The sequence below is a fragment of the Pleurodeles waltl genome, chromosome 12, assembly GCF_031143425.1.
Source record: "Pleurodeles waltl isolate 20211129_DDA chromosome 12, aPleWal1.hap1.20221129, whole genome shotgun sequence".
Lineage (NCBI taxonomy): Eukaryota > Metazoa > Chordata > Amphibia > Caudata > Salamandridae > Pleurodeles > Pleurodeles waltl.
In genome coordinates this window covers 650,239,136-650,257,844 of record NC_090451.1, presented here as the reverse complement: position 1 = coordinate 650,257,844, position 18,709 = coordinate 650,239,136, and the positions used below count along the sequence as shown (strand labels likewise).

Sequence of the window (18,709 nt, the reverse complement as noted above, 5' to 3'; positions counted from 1 at the left end):
GCTGAAAGACCTCTTATCCACATGCAAATTGTACCTTTCAAATTGTGTGAAAGACCTCTGGCACCTCAATACATGCTTTCTTGTAACAGGGGACCAGTTATTGCCTCTTATTATTGCAGCTACATTAAATAGTGACCACATTTTACAGGTGTAAGACCAGTTGTAAGACCACATTTTACAGTTGTAAGCAATGCATGGGTCTCGCATTTGCTCGAGTTAGAGCTATTAGCATTGTAAATTCCTAACTGGACATTTCTTGCTACATAAATTTGAAAATGAAAAGTATTACGAGCCGATGGAGCATGAGCAAAAAGGAGAGACACAAAAGGAAAACAAAGTTAGCTCGCAGTCAAACATATCGACAATCATGCAATTATCCATCGAACAGGGGTAGTCTGCAAGGAGGTAACAAAACTGCCCCAAAGAGGGACAAACATAAAGCATTTACCAATGATAACAAAGGATCTTTCAAAGGCGAGCCCACGAACGTGATGGGCGTGAGGTGGGCCTGGTTAAAAGCCCACAATACTTACAAACAGGTAAAAGCGCTTGCGCACTCGCCCTAATAAATAACTATGATCCTGATGTACTAATTTTAAAATGCAAGAAACAGTTCTAAATTACGCAAATAGTTTTTGTGAATGGACTCTGATTTTGTGAACTGATGTACTGTTAGGTTACTTCATTAAATTAATATTTATTTGACAGATCATTCTGTGTTCGCTTGCAAATGGTAATTAGGTAGGTCACAATTTGCGATATCCTAAGATTGGCTATAAACATAAGATGGTGGCATGCAAGGAAGAGCGGACCACCATCTCTGGATTTACATTTCCAAATGGGAAACTTTTTCCTTAAAGCAGCCGAGTACCTTTAAGGAACAAGTGCTGCTTTAAAAAGAAATCTATTTGGAAAAACATGAGGGACAGCAGACGGGGTTTCCTGGCCCATTGTCACGTCCCCTGAGGCTGCAAACACAACTTCCTAATGTGAATGAGTACAAGGATACTCTTCCTATGTGCAAATAAGTTACCACCTCTTTTGAGGAGTCAATAACTGGTCAGGAGTTTGCAACCAGAATTGATTACAAACCACTGACATATTGAATTGCACTTTGAAAGCAATACCCCTTTCATATTGCAGGCCCATTCATATTGCAATTCGGTGTGGGTCGCAAAACTAATTTGCTTTGTAAAATGTGTTTGTGCATTAAAAAAAGGCATTGTGTGGATTTTGAGAATTGTTGAATGCAAAATACTTATGTACATCTGACTCTCAGATCCTACTAAAATTGCAATATTTAACCTATTCAAATTGGTATTGTTTTTACATGTTGCCTGGGACGTGTGTAAAGGCAAAATGCACACTTGATTACAGAAGTTGCCATTATTGTCAGGTTGCTTTCATGGGGTATGGTTGCATGTCAATTGCGGTGCTTTTAGATAACTTTATTGATCCTTTTTATTCTGAAACTCATGTATGGGACTTTGTGATTTGCTTTTATCCACAGTTGGGGAAAATGAGTGTTACCGCAGGTCCTTCCCTGTGGCAGGCACATCAGCATCACTTCCGGTCTGCACCAAGGAAGATCATTACTTCCGTAGTCTCTCTTACAATTTGCCCAGCATCTTGAATCAAGGAGATGGTCCACCTCAAATTCGACCATACCACACAATCATCGACATCGCTGACCATAAGTAATCATTCCTTTTCTTCTCATACCTTTTCATACATGTGTGATAAATGATGGAAGTATACTCTGTCATGTTATTCAATTTTTTTTACTGAACATATACTTAATTGATAAATCATTTTCATGTAAAACAAAATCACATAAAATACATTCAAGTGAATTAGTAGGATAAGATAAAGAATTGCATTATTATGTGGGTTCGAGACAGGTTTATTGACAGGCTTAGAGAAAATTTAACACTTTGGTCAAAATTAGGGCAATGGCTGGAATTACGGCCTGATTTAGAGTTTGGTGGGCAGTGTTATCCATCACAAACGATACAGAGTATCCTGTGCGGCAAAGCCTAGATCCACCTTACTCCAACGCTCCAATTTAGTAGGGGCCGTCAGAGTAAGAACATCTGACCGCTTGCCCTGTTTAAAGAAGATGGTCTGATACCTTTCCTTTCATTAAGAGACAGATAAAAAATTAATGACCCCCCCCACATCCTTGGGGAAAACTCCCAGGGTCCGACAGCAGGTCTTTGTGTTTTCAGAAAAAGGGTTTCACTTTGGGAGTTTCTTTCTGAAAAACAAAATGAGTATGGTCCATATTATCTTTATCAGGGTGCAAATAGAATTTAGAAGAGAAAAGAATATGTGCAAGAGCTATGGGGCGAAGAAAGTGAGAGCGGCTAATGTAATTTTTTGGACTTAAAGTACAATTTTTAAGAACCAATTGGCTTTGCAAATCGGCCCATTAAGTAAGAAGCTGATGCTAATACTTCAAACGTAGTGCCCACTGTTACCAGCAGTACATTTTCAAATGAGCTGCATGATAGCGGGTCACCATGCACAGCAGCATGGAAATTACAGACACATAAAAAGTTACAAATGCACACACCAGGTGTTCACTACTTTTCTCCTGAGGTGTGCTCCTCGGTGTCATTTTGTTCAGTATGTGGCCTGAAATTTTTATCCATGGGTAATGCAAGAGGGAACGGTTGCTTCCTCCAAATTACCCTAGTAAATTGCCAACTCTCTAGAGGTGGTCTTGGGGTGGTGAGGAATAGCCATGCATAGTACCACAATCTACCCTACTCAAAGGTGACCACTGCCAGGGTCAAAGCCCTGGCCAATAACTGTATAAGGTGGCAGTCAAGTAGTAAGACATCTTGGAGGGTCAGGTATAATATTGATGAGCAAGCAATTTTTGTACCATCGAGGCCCATGAATGCGTGAGTCTAAAGTCTGCTCTGTGAATCATTGCCATGCAGTTCAGTCCATTTCTTGTCCATGTTGAACTTCAGTACATTTCCAACCATGGCACTATACTGCATTCTTATGTTTCCAAAGAACATCATGCATTTTTATCTTTCCAAAGAACATCAGTACATTTCCATCTTCCTTAGGCACTTCATTTCCACCATCTTAATTAAATTCACTATGTTTACATCTCTTTCAAATGCACTTCAGTGTTTCCATCTTTCTAATGAACGTCTATAAGGTGCCTTCCATCCAGTGCACTTTAGCCCATCTTTATCTTCCTAATGCTCATAGTACACTCCAGTCACCAAGTATGCATGCTTTAGTTTCCAGCATCCTATTGCACTTCACTTAGTTTCTATCTTCCATAGGCACTTCGACGTCTTTTCATCCTTCCAGTGCACTTAAATTATTTTCAATCTCCCAAATGTAGTGAAGTAGGTTGCCATCTTTCCATTAGATTTCTGTTCTGTGCTGCTATGCCCTCAGTGCATTTCAGTACATTTGACCTCTCTTTAATGCATTTCAGTTTTTCCCATCTGGCCACTGCATTTTCGAAGTTACCATCTTTCTAATACGCTCATGTAGCTTTCAGTCTTCCAAATGCACTTCAGTTCAGTTGCATGTTCCAGATGCACTTCAGTAGGTTACCATCTTTCTACCTTACTTCAGTATTTCCATCTTTGGAGGGCAATTCACCGTATTTCTACCTTCCCAAAGAATGTCAGTACATTCACATTTTTCTTACGCACTTCACTTCTTAATACATCATTACGTTTCCATCACTCCAATGCAGTTCACTTTGTTTCAGTCTCCTGCATGCATTCAGTTTGCTTCCATCTTCTAAATGCACTTCAGTAAGCTGCCATCTTTCCAAATACACTTCATGTTGTTTCCATCATTATATGTTGCTATCTTCCAATGTACTTCACTACATTCCTATCTTTTCAAAGCACTTCAGTTAATTCCCATCTTTTCAAAGCACTTCAGTTCATTCCCATCTTTCCAAAGCACTTCAGTTCATTCCCATCTTTCCAAAGCACTTCAGTTCATTCCCATCTTTCCAAAGCACTTCAGTTCATTCCCATCTTTCCAAAGCACTTCAGTTCATTCCCATCTTTCCAAAGCACTTCAGTTCATTCTCATCTTTCCAAAGCACTTCAGTACATTCCCATCTTTCCAAAGCTCTTCAGTACATTCCCATCTTTCCAAAGCTCTTCAGTACATTCCCATTTTTCAAATGCACTTCAGAATGTTTCAAGTTTTTGCAATGCATTTACGTTTTTGCCATCTTTCCATCTTCAGTTTTTCCATCCTTCCAATGCACTTCAATGTTTCCATCCTTCCAAAATGCTTAAATTTTCTTTCCTTCTTTCCAATACCCCTCAGTTTGTTTAATCCTTCCAAAGAACATCACATTTTACCGTTCTCTCAGTGTATTCAAATGTTTTCTATCTTCGCAATGCACTTCAGAACGTCTATAGTTACAACGCATTTCAGTTTTTTCCATCTTTCCAAAATACTTTAGTTTTTCATCTTTCCAATGCACTCAAATGTTTCCATCTTTCCAATGCACTCAAATTTTTCCATCTTTCCAATGCACTCACATTTTTCCATCTTTCCAATGCACTTACATTTTTCCATCTTTCCAATGCACTTACATTTTTCCATCTTTCCAATGCACTTAAATTTTTCCATCTTTCCAATGCACTTAATTTTTTTTCCATTTTTCTAATGTATTTTTTTTTATCATTCCAATGTACTTCAGTTTCCCATCTTTCCAGTGTACTTCAGTTTTTTTATCTTTCAAATGCACTTCAGTCTTTGCACCTTTACAGTGTAGTTCAGTTTTACCATATTTTCAGTGCACTACAGTATGTTTTTAATAAACTGCTCAGCGTTACCCTCTAGCCAATTTACTTTCCTCATTTCCATCTTCCAAATGATCTTCAATACACTGCCGTGTTCACATGAAACTATTGGTGCGTTTGGATTGATGCATGCGCAGCAATTGAATACTCAAACTGTGCTATAATGAAAAGCTTACTGTTTAACCCAAAAGAGGTCTCATTAAATGTTATGATGTTGCAACTGCTGTGCCTTTAAAGGGAATTCTAAGCGCTGTTGAATTGTTCACAGAAGGAAAGGATCCTTGAAAGTGAAGAAATGGAAATCCATCTTCAATCTTGGAAGGTCCAATAATGACTCCAAGCGAAAGATAACCAAGCAGGACGACAAAGGTAGGAAAGGACTCATGACCGCCATGATTTCCTGTTCTAGGAATGGTGCAACAGTCTGAGCAATTGTATACTCAGAAGAAACGTTCAGGAAATCTTGGGTAGACAAAAATACATTAAAAAAGGTCTAGGCTTGTGCATGGAGAGTTAGCTGCTTTGTTTACAAAAATCGAATGTATGTGTTTAAGCTAGAAGAGGAATTCCTTCAAAACCACCCTGTGGCTCCATTGTCTAGTTCTGCTGCACCTTGATGTTGGATTTGCTTGTGACTAACCAACCTAACTTTCTACACCCCCAACTCATTATTGCAAAGGGAATATATTTAGTAAAGCAAGTCATCATGTTTTGTGAGGAAATGGGATGCTGCCCTTCTGAGCAAAGTAGGTCCACTACCATGCACTGCAATTTGATCAGTTTATATGCATAAACCAAACCGTGCCGCACAGAAGCATGAACATTATAAGGGTTAGGTGTCTAGCTGTGGTACTTCACAGCAACTGATAATATACAGAGCCAAAACTTAGAGCTGGATAATGGTTGACTAACAGTAATATTCAGCATCCTATCAGATCAGTACAGATTTCTAAAACCTTTACGAACCAATCTTGAGTTGTCCATAAAATTTAGATCTCTGAGCAAACCTTTAATTTGCCTAGGGATCTGTATTTTAAGGAAAACTGGAGCTTACCACACCTGGTAATTATTGGTGTGTAAGCAATCTTACCAAGTTTAATATCTGCAGGTCAAAACTATTTACATTTGGGGGTGGAGTGGATGATAATAGGAGAAATGCCAGGTAATTTCAGAACATTTGGAACTAAGTGCAGGCGGCACCGATGTCTGCACGAAAGCCCTATTTTTGAGTTGGAATTGCACGGTCAGTGTGAACTGTGTCCAGTTGTATTTCAGATTAAAGAGTAAAAACATATTTACATACAACTTAAAATTATATTTGTCATCAGAATGAGTACTATCTGGTAATGCTCTGCTTTTTCTGTAGATAGCAAACCACAGTGAACAAAAAACCCTTCACAAGGAATAACACATACATCAATATAACTCTCATAAATACCATGCTTCACTGCAGAGCACAGACATCCATTATTGTGTCATTCACATTTTCCTTCCACTCACTATAGCATATAGAATGGGGCAAATGGTCAGCCCACCTCAGATACTGGCTAACTTTGCCTTGACTGCCTCTTCATAAGGCACACATCCCAATACAAAGTAGTTCCCTCAAGAGTCAGGGACTACTATGGCAGTGTCCTTTTTTGCCATTATTTTTTTTTCTTTTAGCCTATGTGTTTTTTTGATTGACAGCTTCCACAACAAAAAAGTTTTGCAAAACCCATGACAAAACAAGTAGTGATAAAGCCAAAAGACTAGCAGTCAGGCCGGACCTATTGACTTTGCCAGCGCTTGTTGCGTTTGCTGAGACAGTGTTGAGTTCCATACATTGCTTTAATTAAGCCAGGTATAATTTCAGATTGGTATGGGTACAGCAGCGAGCAGTAGGGGGCAGACACAGTGGAATTGCTAGTAGATTGATGTATTCCCTTGGGTGACATTTTCGTTAGTCACAGTTAATGCAGGGTCCTTTGCTGTGTGACAGAGTGGAGTTTTATTAAAACATTTTTAGTGTCATTGTCTGGTTCCTTATTTTTCTCCATTTATGTTATTTCTTCTTTTGTAGATGAAAAATCTAGTAAAATGAACCTGCGGTCAGCAAAAAGCATGGATTCTCTAAGTTCCATGCCTTGTGCAACTGAAGGTAAGATGTATACCCTGCGCAAATGCTCAAAAAAATATTATTTTCGAAGAATAGGCTCTAAACTGTTGTAGGTCTGTCTTTACATCAATTTCAACTCATGTTTGTGCTTATCCAAGCTTTTCAGAAAAAAAAAACTTTTAGCAGAAAAGGTTGAGTCAGGTGCTGATCACATAAGAGGTTAGTTCTGCAGCATTCATTCCCAAGATGTATTTAGCAAACCAGACAGCTGCACCCTAAAGACCACAACCACTTATTTATGTACTGTAGCATTATGTTACTTTTTCTCGGAATCAGACATTTCTTAGTGGTGATACTCATCAATGGTGCAGAATTCTCATTGGTAAATTTGTCATAAGAGGCATAAAATTTCCTTTGTGCACCAATCTGTAAATGAGCAGAACCTTTCTAAAAAATCCTAATAATTGCAGCACAACAAAATGCGAGCCAATGTGAACCGTGACTCATTCAAACTGGTTTTAGAAACGCTGTCTGAGGTGATGAGAACTGTACCCACAGAAAGCCACCCCAAAGCATATATAAGCATACTGTTATTGATCCTTTACTATGTCAGTGACCACATTTCCATCCTAAATTGTGGCTGAATTGTTCTTTCTTTCATTCTGTAACTATGCAATGCAGATGTGACCCACTTATAGAAAGCCACAAGAGAAAAAGAGAGAAACCCCTCAAAAAGCCAAGGGGACAGGGTCACAGAGACATGAACACAATAGAACCCCCCAAAGCAGAAACAGGGACTAATTAAATTACAGACTGTGCAATAATATATACAAACATGTACATACAATATATGTAATATCTATTAATTATGATCACATACATTTTGTAAAACATGCAAGAGAACACAACATCATCCCAATTAAAATTCAAGAGATTTCATACAATATTTATCATGGCACTTTTCACCACATATCATAAGATCATGAATCCATATACATTTTTGAAAATTTCAACATTCAAGTGTGACAGAAAATTGTACATTTTCTGACACAATCGAATCCTAAAAATGTTCAAAAATGCATATGAATTCATGATATTATGATGTGTGATCGAAAGTGGTGTGACTAATATTGATGAAATCTTTTGAATTGTATCTTGGAAGATGTTGTTTCATCTTGTTTGTTTTATGAAGTTTTAGGTAATCATAATTAACAAATATAATATAGATTAAATGTTCATGTTTTGTGTATATTTTTTGCGCAGTGAGCACTTTAATTAGTCACTGATTTCACTTTGTGGTTTTTTATTGTGTTTGTGCCATTTATAGAAAGAAAAGATTAGCACACTTTTTTCAATTCAACAATATTATTCTAGTATCTAGCTACAGATAACCTGTTGGTAAGCTAATGAGTACCATATCACTGAAAGATGACATATTGCCACACATGACCAGATGTTAAAACACAAGAACACACTTCCTCCTGGAATGATACAAACAATGACACTGTTCAGTCCTGGGCATCACAAATATATTCAATATGCATTTTATAGATAGTTCACCCTTAGATGTGTCACTATTCTCTACTCTGAAAAATATTGTGACAAATCTGAGGATGTTGTTTTGCTGGCAACGCTGTGTGGCATATTGTGTAATGTGGTGTCTTTTTGGCTTACATTTAGATCCTGATATAGTAGTGAGAAGCGCGTCCCAGAAAAGCCAAAACCCTCTGCGACATGAGAGCTTTGGCACTCACTCCAATCAAGACACCAACCAAAGCTTACAGGCATCCGACCAGTACTCTAGCAAAAACAGCGAGAATGAGGCATGCGCACAGACTGAGGGCGAGATCACTACTAAATCCGAACCTACCACTCCAAAAGCAGGCCGAGCCTCTGTTGTGGCAAACCCACAGGGGCGGTCCCCGAAGACAAGGAATCGGGCAGAAAAGTGTGCAGGCGTTCACATTTCAGGGCCTTTCTCTGTCACCGTTCCCTTCCACATAACGTCCAACCTCACCTTGTCTCGGCTGACCCGGGGGCTGGAGTGTCCAGCCTTGAGTCACTCCATGCCAGACCAAGGACAACTGGAGAAAGCATTACTTCAAGAAGATGAGGCACCATTGATCAAATCAGAAGTGGTTCCCAATATTAAACCTGAGAAGCTAGACTCAGTGAAAGACATCATTGGTAAGAATTTTCTCAGATTGTCTTTTGATACTATTTGTTGCATTCTAAAATCATACATATAATTCTCTGCTCAGCACAAGCAATTTGACACAGGGTAAACATCATTCTAATTATGCAATTCTGTGCCCGCGGCGATTTTCACATAATTATAGATTTGCCGCAGTTGCCACCTAATCACTCATCTGCCTATAATCTGCAGATTTTACTAAAAAATGTTTCTAGCTATAACGGTTCAAAAGTTACCACAAATGCGGCGATATGTCTTGCCGCATCATGTGAGGCCCTTTGCATAGCTGGACTGGTCACCTTCCTGTTGCTTATTGTTATATTTTGGTGTTACACTAGTACTAATAAGGTGCAACCAAAGCCCAGAGAGTGTTACAAAGTTTAAAAATTATGAACTAAGGAAGTAATACTATTACAAATTGTGCTGTATTATGCCGCATAATTTGCCTTTTCTTGATGCATAATTTACTGAACTCTGACACACAATATGGCCCTCTCCCGCCGCATAAGTCCAGTGTCCCTACTCTAATGTTGCACGTCAGTAGCAACTTCTGAATGCCACACAGGGGTAAAAGCATCAGTGGCTCACCTTTCTTGTTAGCATCTCTGTACTGTGCTTCCTTTTCTGGCTTCTGGACCGAGTAAGGCGGGACTTTCCAGTGCCTGGAAAGGAGATGAAGCTGCCAAGAAATGCCATTATTTTTCCCGACTAGCTAGCAGGAGACGGGACACAGGGCTGGAACGAAGGGCAAAGTTGTACCTCCAGTAATGTCAGAAAAGTTTGTTCTTTTTTTGCAAGGTGGGAAATTCCTCAAATTCTCCCAACCATGCGTATGTAAATATGACTTTGCCCACTCCCAATTGTGTGTATTTGTGTCCAACAATCTGTATTGTTATTAGGTCACTGCATCTGATGGTCTCATCTTTCATTTGTAGACTTGTTAGAATGGTTCAGATTTCAACAGTTTCCTACAAGCGAGGTAAATAGGCTGATTGTTTGTTAAGTGACCGTGGGCATGCTCTCAATTCAGTCATTCTGATCCTCTTGCTGTGCTTTGGAGTGTTTATAATTTCTTTTTCATTTTGTACGAGGCCTGTGTATTGGCTAATCGAAAATTCTTCATTGAAATACAGTGAGAAGCAAGTTGCCCAGGCAACCAGTCCTTGGTATATCCCACAATCTCCATTGAATTGTACATAAAAGTTTACTTTAATTCTGCCTTTACCACTGAGCGAATGAAGTGTGGATATGATGGATTTAAGCTGGCTGTGCCTTATGCAGTTAAGAGAATCCTCTCATCTAGCGGTTAGTAAACATATGTAGGAAACTGTCTCTTTATGTGGTATGTCAATAACTAGATATAAAGTGTAAAGTGTCCAGGGGTACCCAAATGAGTGGACATAGACTTGCTAAGGAATCCCAAAACGCTCTATTTGGAGGTAGTGTGGTCAAGTAGCCTTAGGCTTAACACAGAGGAGTGCAAGACAGCCACGAATATACACAATAGTCAATAAATCAAAAGTATGACTCAAGAAGGAGATCCACACCAATTTATAAAAATAGCAAGTATTTTTATATATGTTTAGCTATCAGAGACATATCGATCAGGCAAAAAGTTGACACTGCAATTCCCGAGTTCTGCAATGTTATCCTACGGAAGGAAAAACAAGTTCTGCAATCAAGTAGATTACAGCTACTTACAAGGCCATTCTCCAGGAGTTAAGGTGAGCGTTGGTGACGGTCCAAGGCAGCACCAGCAGTACACCACCAGCGGCACAGGAGCGGCTGGGTGCAAAACAGCACTGGTGCCCAATGAATTTCAATGGGGACTGGTCACTGTAAAAATGCTGGGCTGAACCAACAGTGGGGTTCAGGCCTCATGATGCTCAGTTATAGGTAGGCACCTTTGGTCTTCTTCACCACAGCTCAGGGGCTACAGATGCAGAGGCGTCTTCTGGTGTCGGGTTTTCCTTACCAAAGCAGTAGAGAGCAGCCGGGCGCAGAGGCTGCAGGCATTGTCGGGGAGTCAGGAGGGATGAAACTACGATGGACTCTGGGGGGCTAGGGAACCTTGTTGGCACCAGTGTCCCACTTCAACTCAGGTTGGAGGTGACATGTACAGTAGTGGCTTCAGGTGTTGGGTTTTTTCGGTTCCTAGGCCTTTAGAGTCTCTTCTTTTGAGTTTGGAGAATAGATCTGCTGTTTAAGGGAGGTCTTGAGTCTTTATGAAAGGCAGGCAGTTCTTCCGGGTTTCTGGAGTCACAGCTGCAGGACAAATCGACTTTGGTGCAGATTTCACCGAGGGATGCGGACAGGCCAGCGTGGTTGGAACCAGGTCAACTGCTTCTCTTTCTCCTCTTCTGCTTTTGTGGCTCTTCAGTGTCCTTGGTCTTCTTGGCTCATCAGGAGCTGCTTCTCTGGTGCCAGGGGCTCCCCTAAAAACTGAATTTAAGGTTTTTTGGGGAGTGTATGGTAGAAGCCAATGGGCTATATACCTGTGGGGTCACCACACTTCCTGAGGGAAGTAGGAAAAACCCTGTATTAGAATTCCTAAATTAGCTGACACCAAGATGGCAGATTCTGAAATGTGATGTCCACATCAGGCGGCTCTGATTGGGGATGGGGCTGATCTGAGGAGTGGACACACCTTCCTGAATACTAAATTTCCTACCTGTCCAGGTGCCAAATAGGCCCTGGATTAGGGGAGTTAACATCTCCCTTGTGAGGGAAGCCAGACCTTATTTGAAGCTCCCCGCCTTGGAATGCAGATTTGCTAGTCATCCTGTTGGGTGGGGATGTGTAAGACCCCTCCCAGAGCAGGCTTTGTAGCTGACTGCCCGAGAGAAAAGGCTGGGTCAGACTCTTGTGTGGTGGTGGTAGGCTGGCTCAAACTAGTCAGAAAGCACACCATAGCCTGGTAGGTTTTAAAGGGGGCACCTCTAAAGGTGGCCTCTGATATATTCATCACTGGCATTGGTGTGGGTTAATGAATATGAGATGTTTGATACCAAACATCCCTATCTTTAGTGAAGTCATCACGTAGCTCGGGAACTCATACTGACCAATGTCCAGCACATGCATTTAAAATGACTTCCCTGCCCACTTATTATGCCTGGGAATTGACTAAGAAATACCAAGGGCATTTTCTTTGCTAATATCGGTCTTCAACATCAAATTGTATTAGAGATGCAGTCTCTCTAATGGGCTGGTACTGATTTCTGTTATGCTGAAGGTAGGTTTTTTGTATGAGGGATTGAGAATTAGAACGACGGAGGTTCTTATGCTGTATTTTGAAGTGTACTGAAAAAGCCATGCTGTGTTATGAAGCTTGACTGACTGGGGACTGATAAATTTTTCATATTTCCAGCCATCCTATATTGGATCATTACCTGACTCTCTCTAATAAATCCTCATGGGGTATATCCTCATTTCTAATTTCCATACCAGTGTTTTCAGGTATTTAGTAGACTGTTTCCTTAGAGGTAAAGTGCATTTGGGCAAAGCTGCAGTACTTCTGTATTTTGATGAAGTAACAGAAGCTAGATGTTTCAGAACCCAACTAATTAAATCAGAACTAAAACATTATCATACTCGCAAGTGAATTTGGTTCCAAAAAAATATCCAGTCCAACAACTACACATGTTCTACCTTATTAGTGCAGAAATTTATTTTAAAAAGTATAATTTCAAAATGTATCCTTTGAATTCCATTGTGTCATTTTTTGTCTATTGAGTTAGACCCCTTCTTCTTTCTTCCTATTTTTACTTTTAGCTTATAGAGTTTTTATGTAATCTTATTTTTAATACTCTCATCTCCACTTTCATTTGCCCTGTTCAAGTGCCAGCGACCATTCACGTTTGTTTTTCCTTTGGTTGTTATTAATTTTTTGCCTCTGTAAGATATCCCCCCCCCTCCCCTTAATCCAATTTTTTCTTTTCTTTGGCTGCTTTGTTTTCTTCACCAAGATGCACGTCCCCTGTTCCTTTTTGTTTTCTTGTTTCATGGCTATTGATCCTTGTCTATGCTTATGTTTATTTTTCCATTCGGTATTCTTTTTATTTCCTTTTACTTTGTTCCCTTGACCGTGTGCCCTTTCTACATTGTTTGTGTTGTAAGCAGTTCCTTGTATGCCTTTTTGAAGTTTGACCCTTTGCTTACACCTGCTTGCCATTTGTTTTTTGTGAAGTATTTTTCTTTGAATAGCTTTTATTCCCCTGAACACTGTTCCTAGGACCAAGGTAACAAAGGGCAAAGACACAATCTGCCTATTGTTACTCTTCTGCAGGTTTTACGGTGTAGACAATAGTCTAAAGCAAATGGATGGTTTAATGAAATCTCCCGAATTTGATTTTATATAGTAAGATTCTGGTTATTGAAGAAAAACGCAAGGCTTCATAGCCTTGGTATTTTCATCATCTTTGTTCCTTAACACTGCTCAGAATGCAGATTAAACTTTCTTTTGAAAATGTAAAACACTGATATTTTTATTACTAAATGCATTAATAATGTATATACATATTTAGGGGTTGTAGGAAAGTACCATCTTGTCTGGCATGTTACCCCCATATTTCACTGTATATATGTTGTTTTAGTCTATGTGTCACTGGGACCCTGCTAGGCAGGATCCCAGTGCTCCTAGTATGTGCCCTGTATGTGTTCCCTGTGTGGTGCCTAACTGTCTCACTGAGGCTCTGCTAACCAGATCCTCAGTGGTTATGCTCTCTCTGCTTTCCAAATTTGTCACTAACAGGCTAGTGACTAAATGTACCAATTCATATTGGCAAACTGGTACACCCATATAATTCCCTAGTATATGGTACAGAGGTACCCAGGGTATTGGGGTTCCAGGAGATCCCTATGGGCTGCAGCATTTCTTTTGCTACCCATAGGGAACTCTGACAATTCTTACACAGGCCTGCCAGTGCAGCCTGAGTGAAATAACGTCCACGTTATTTCACAGCCATTTACCACTGCACATAAGTAACTTATAAGTCACCTATAGGTCTAACCTTCACCTAGTGAAGGTTGGGTGCAAAGTTACTTAGTGTGTGGGCACCCTGGCACTAGCCAAGGTGCCCCCACACCGTTCAGGTCAAATTCCCCGGACTTTGTGAGTGCGGAAACACCATTACAAGCGTGCACTGTACATAGGTCACTACATATGTACAGCTTCACAATGGTAACTCCGAACATGGCCATGTAACATGTCTAAGATCATGGAATTGTTACCCCAATGCCATTCTGGCATTAGGGGGACAATTCCATGATCCCCTGGGTCTCTAGCACAGAACCCGGGTACTGCCAAACTGCCGTTCCGGGGTCTCCACTGCAGCTGCTGCTGCTGCCAACCCCTCAGACAGGTTTCTGTCCTCCTGGGGTCCAGGCAGCCCTGGCCCAGGAAGGCAGAACAATGGACTTCTTCTGAGAGAGGGTGTAACACCCTCTCCCTTTGGAAATAGGTGTGAGGGCTGGGGAGGAATAGCCTCCCCCAGCCTCTGGAAATGCTTTGATGGGCACAGATGGTGCCCATCTCTGCATAAGCCAGTCTACACCGGTTCAGGGATCCCCCAGCCCTGCTCTGGCACGAAACTGGACAAAGGAAAGGGGAGTGACCACTCCCCTGACCTGCACCTCCCAGGGGAGGTGCCCAGACCTCCTCCAGTGTGTCCCAGACCTCTGCCATCTTGGAAACAGAGGTGTTTGCGGCACACTGGACTGCTCTGAGTGGCCAGTGCCAGCAGGTGACGTCAGAGGCTCCTTCTGATAGGCTCTTACCTCTCTTGGTAGCCAATCCTCCTGCCTAGGTAGCCAAACCTCCTTTTCTGGCTATTTAGGGTCTCTGCTTAGGGATTCTCACCAGATAACGAATGCAAGAGCTCACCAGAGTTCCTCTGCATCTCCCTCTTCACCTTCTGCCAACGGATCGACCGCTGACTGCTCAGGACGACTGCAAAACTGCAACAAAGTAGCAAGATGACTACTAGCAACCATGTATCGCTTCATCCTGCCGGCTTTCTCGACTGTTTCCAGGTGGTGCATGCTCTGGGGGTAGCCTGCCTCCTCTCTGCACCAGGAGCTCTGAAGAAATCTCCTGTGGGTCGACGGAATCTTCCCCCTGCAACCGCAGGCAACAAAAGACTGCATCACTGGTCCTCTAGGTCCCCTCTCAGCACGACGAGCATGGTCCCTGAAACTCAGCAACTCTGTCCAAGTGACTCTCACAGTCCAGTGACTCTTCAGTCCAAGTTTGGTGGAGGTAAGTCCTTGCCTCCCCACGCTAGACTGCATTGCTGGGTACCACGTGATTTGCAGCTGCTCCGGCTCCTGTGCACTCTTCCAGGATTTCCTTCGTGCACAGCCAAGCCTGGGTCCCCGACACTCCAACCTGCAGTGCTCAACCTTCTGAGTTGTCCTCCGGCGTCGTGGGACTCCCTTTTGTGACTTCGGGTGGACTCCGGTTCACTTTTCTTCTAAGTGTCTGTTCAGGTACTTCTGCGGGTGCTGCCTGCTTCTGTGAGGGCTCCCTGACTTGCTGGGCGCCCCCTCTGTCTCCTCATCCAAGTGGCGACATCCTGGTCTCTCCTGGGCCACGGCAGCATCCAAAAACCCTAATCGCGACCCGTGCAGCTAGCAAGGCTTGTTTGCAGCTTTTCTGCGTGGGAACACCTCTGCAAGCTTCTTCACGATGTGGGACATCCATCCTCTAAAAGGAAGTTCCTAGTCCTCTTCTTTCTTGCAGAACTCCAAGCTTCTTCCAACTGGTGGCAGCTTCCTTGCACCCTCAGCTGGCATTTCCTGGGCTCCTGCCCACTCTCGACACTGTCGTGAGTATTGGACTTGGTCCCCTTGTCTTACAGGTACTCAGGTCTGGAAATCCACTGTTGTTGCATTGCTGGTGTTTGTTCTTCCTGCAGAATCCCCCTATCACGACTTCTGTGCTCTCTGGGGGTAGTAGGTGCACTTTACACCTACCTTTCAGGGTCTTGGGGTGGGCTATCTTTCTAACCCTCACTGTTTTCTTACACTCCCAGCGACCCTCTACAAGCTCACATAGGTTTGGGATCCATTCTTTGTTTGCATTCCACTTTTGGAGTATATGGTTTGTGTTGCCCCATACCTATGTGCTCCTATTGCAATCTACTCTAACTTTACATTGCTTGCATTATTTCCTTTTACTATTATCTGCATAATTTTGTTTTCTGTACATATATCTTGTGTATATATCTTATCCTCATACTGAGGGTACTCACTGAGATACTTTTGGCATATTGTCATAAAAATAAAGTACCTTAATTTTTAGTACTTCTGTGTTTTCTTATGATATTGTGCATATGACACCAGTGGTATAGTAGGAGCTTTACATGTCTCCTAGTTCAGCCTAAGCTACTTTGCCATAGCTACCTTCTATCAGCCTAAGCTGCTAGAAACACCTCTTCTACACTAATAAGGGATAACTGGACCTGGCACAAGGTGTAAGTACCTCTGGTACCGACTACATGCCAGGCCAGCCTCCTATATTGGTTGTGCAGCGGTGGGATAAGTACTTGTAACTACTTACCACTTTGTCATTGTGTACTTTTCATAAGAGAATAATATACAAACAAGTTCAGTGTATGTACACCTAACCAAAAAGTTTTGCTTTTCTTCTCTTAAACTTTTACAAAGTTCTGAAACGTTTCTCTAAACTTCTAAAAGTTTCCAAAAAGTTAGAAAAAGTTTTTTTCTCTGTTCTTTAACAAGTTCTGAAACTTTTTCTTTCTTCTAACGGTCTCTAAACCTTCTTTTATCATGTCTGATGTAGAGTCTGCTCTTAAAATGGTCAATACTACCTATGACAATTTAAATTACAAGAGCCTAAGGAGTCTCTGCATAGATAGAGGTTTAGTGATAGGAAAGAACCCTACAAAAGAGTTTCTATATAACATGCTTATTGTGAATGATGAGTCCCAAGCAGGCACTTCAAATGAGAATTAATAGATGGCTCCCATTCTGACTCAGGGGATCACCTTGAGGGAGGTGGGGAGGGTTCTGTTCCAAATCTGCCCCTTAGCAGACCACCTAGTAATGCTGGTAGTAATAGAGACTCCCATCATAGTAGGGGTGTTTTTTTCCTGGAGGCCAGGTTATTAGAGTCCAGTCAGTTAGGGACAGATCTCCCTCTGTTGTTTCCAATTTATCTTCTGTGTCCAAGCATTCCTAACCCACCCACCCTGAAGACAACATGTTAGAAAGGGAACTCAAAAAGTTGAGAGTGGAAGAGACCAGACTGAAGCTTAAACAGCAACAGCTGGCTCTAGACAGGGAATCCCTAGACCTAGAGAAGGAGAGACAGATATTGGGGTTTGGACCTCATGGTGGCAACAACAACAGTATTCCTGATAGTAATCCTGTTAGAGAGCATGATTCCAGGAATCTGCACAAGATAGTCCCCCCTTACAAGGAGGGGGATGACATCAACAAGTGGTTTGCTGCACTTGAGAGGGCCTGTATGGTACAGGGGGTCCCTCAAAGGCAGTGGGCTGCTATATTGTGGTTATCTTTCAATAGAAAGGGTAGGAATAGGCTCCTTACTGTTAGAGAAAGTGATGCTAACAATTTTGCAGTTTTGAAGGATGCACTCTTGGATGGATTTGGCTTAACCACTGAACAATACAGGATTAAGTTCAGAGACACCAGAAAAGAATCCTCACAAGACTGGATAGACTTTGTTGACTGTTCAGTGAAGCCCTTGGAAGGGTGGTTACATGGCAGTAAAGTTTCTGACTATGAAAGCCTGTATAATCTTATTCTGGGAGAGCATATTCTGAATAATTGTGTGTCTGACTTGTTACACCAATATCTAGTGGACTCAGATCTGACCTCTCCCCAAGAATTGGGAAAGAAGGCAGACAAATGGGTCAGAACAAGAGTGAACAGAAAAGTTCATACAGGGGGTGACAAGGATGGCAAGAAGGATGGTAAGTCTTCTGACAAGGGTGGGGACAAAACTAAAAATGAGTCTTCATCAGGCCCACAAAAATCCTCTGGTGGGAGTGGTGGGTCCAAATCCTCTTCAAATCAAATTAAAAAGCCTTGGTGTTATTTATGTAAAGTAAAAGGCCATTGGACAACTGATGCCAGTTGTCTAAAGAAAACCCCCAAACCTCCCACTACCACAACTCCTACTGCAACCTCTAGTGCCCCTAGTAATAGCAGTGGTGGTGGCAGCAAACCTACTAATAGCCAATCCAAGGGAGTAGCTGGGCTCACTTTTGGTAATTTAGTTGGGGTTGGTCTTGTTAGGGAGACCACAGAGGCTGTGTTAGTCTCTGAAGGTGCCATTGAATTGGCCACCTTGGTTGCTTGTCCCCTTAATGTGGATAAGTACAAGCAACTTCCCCTAATAAATGGTGTTGATGTTCAGGCCTACAGGGACACAGGTGCCAGTGTTACCATGGTAATAGAGAAACTGGTACACCCTGAACAAAACCTACTTAGTCAGCAGTACCAAGTGACAGATGCTCATTACAACACTCTTAGCCACCCCATGGCTGTTGTGAATCTCAACTTGGGGGGTGGTTACTGGTCCAAAGAAAGTTGTGGTTGCTTCAGATTTACCTGTAGACTGTC

General features: G+C 41.7%; 1 protein-coding gene across 2 annotated transcripts in view; it reads left to right on the top strand.

Annotated features, from left to right (window-relative positions):
- Positions 1 to 18,709, top strand: part of ARHGAP30 (Rho GTPase activating protein 30) — a 72,408-nt gene that overhangs the window by 39,032 nt on the left and 14,667 nt on the right. Inside the window, exons 7-10 of one of the 2 annotated variants that reach the window (XM_069218261.1) lie at positions 1,511 to 1,697; positions 5,080 to 5,177; positions 6,871 to 6,948; positions 8,587 to 9,093. In XM_069218261.1, coding sequence (XP_069074362.1) covers positions 1,511 to 1,697; positions 5,080 to 5,177; positions 6,871 to 6,948; positions 8,587 to 9,093 — 870 coding nt within the window. Of the gene's footprint in view, positions 1 to 1,510; positions 1,698 to 5,076; positions 5,178 to 6,870; positions 6,949 to 8,586; positions 9,094 to 18,709 lie in introns of both variants that reach the window. The other variant, XM_069218260.1, reaches the window with a different exon arrangement.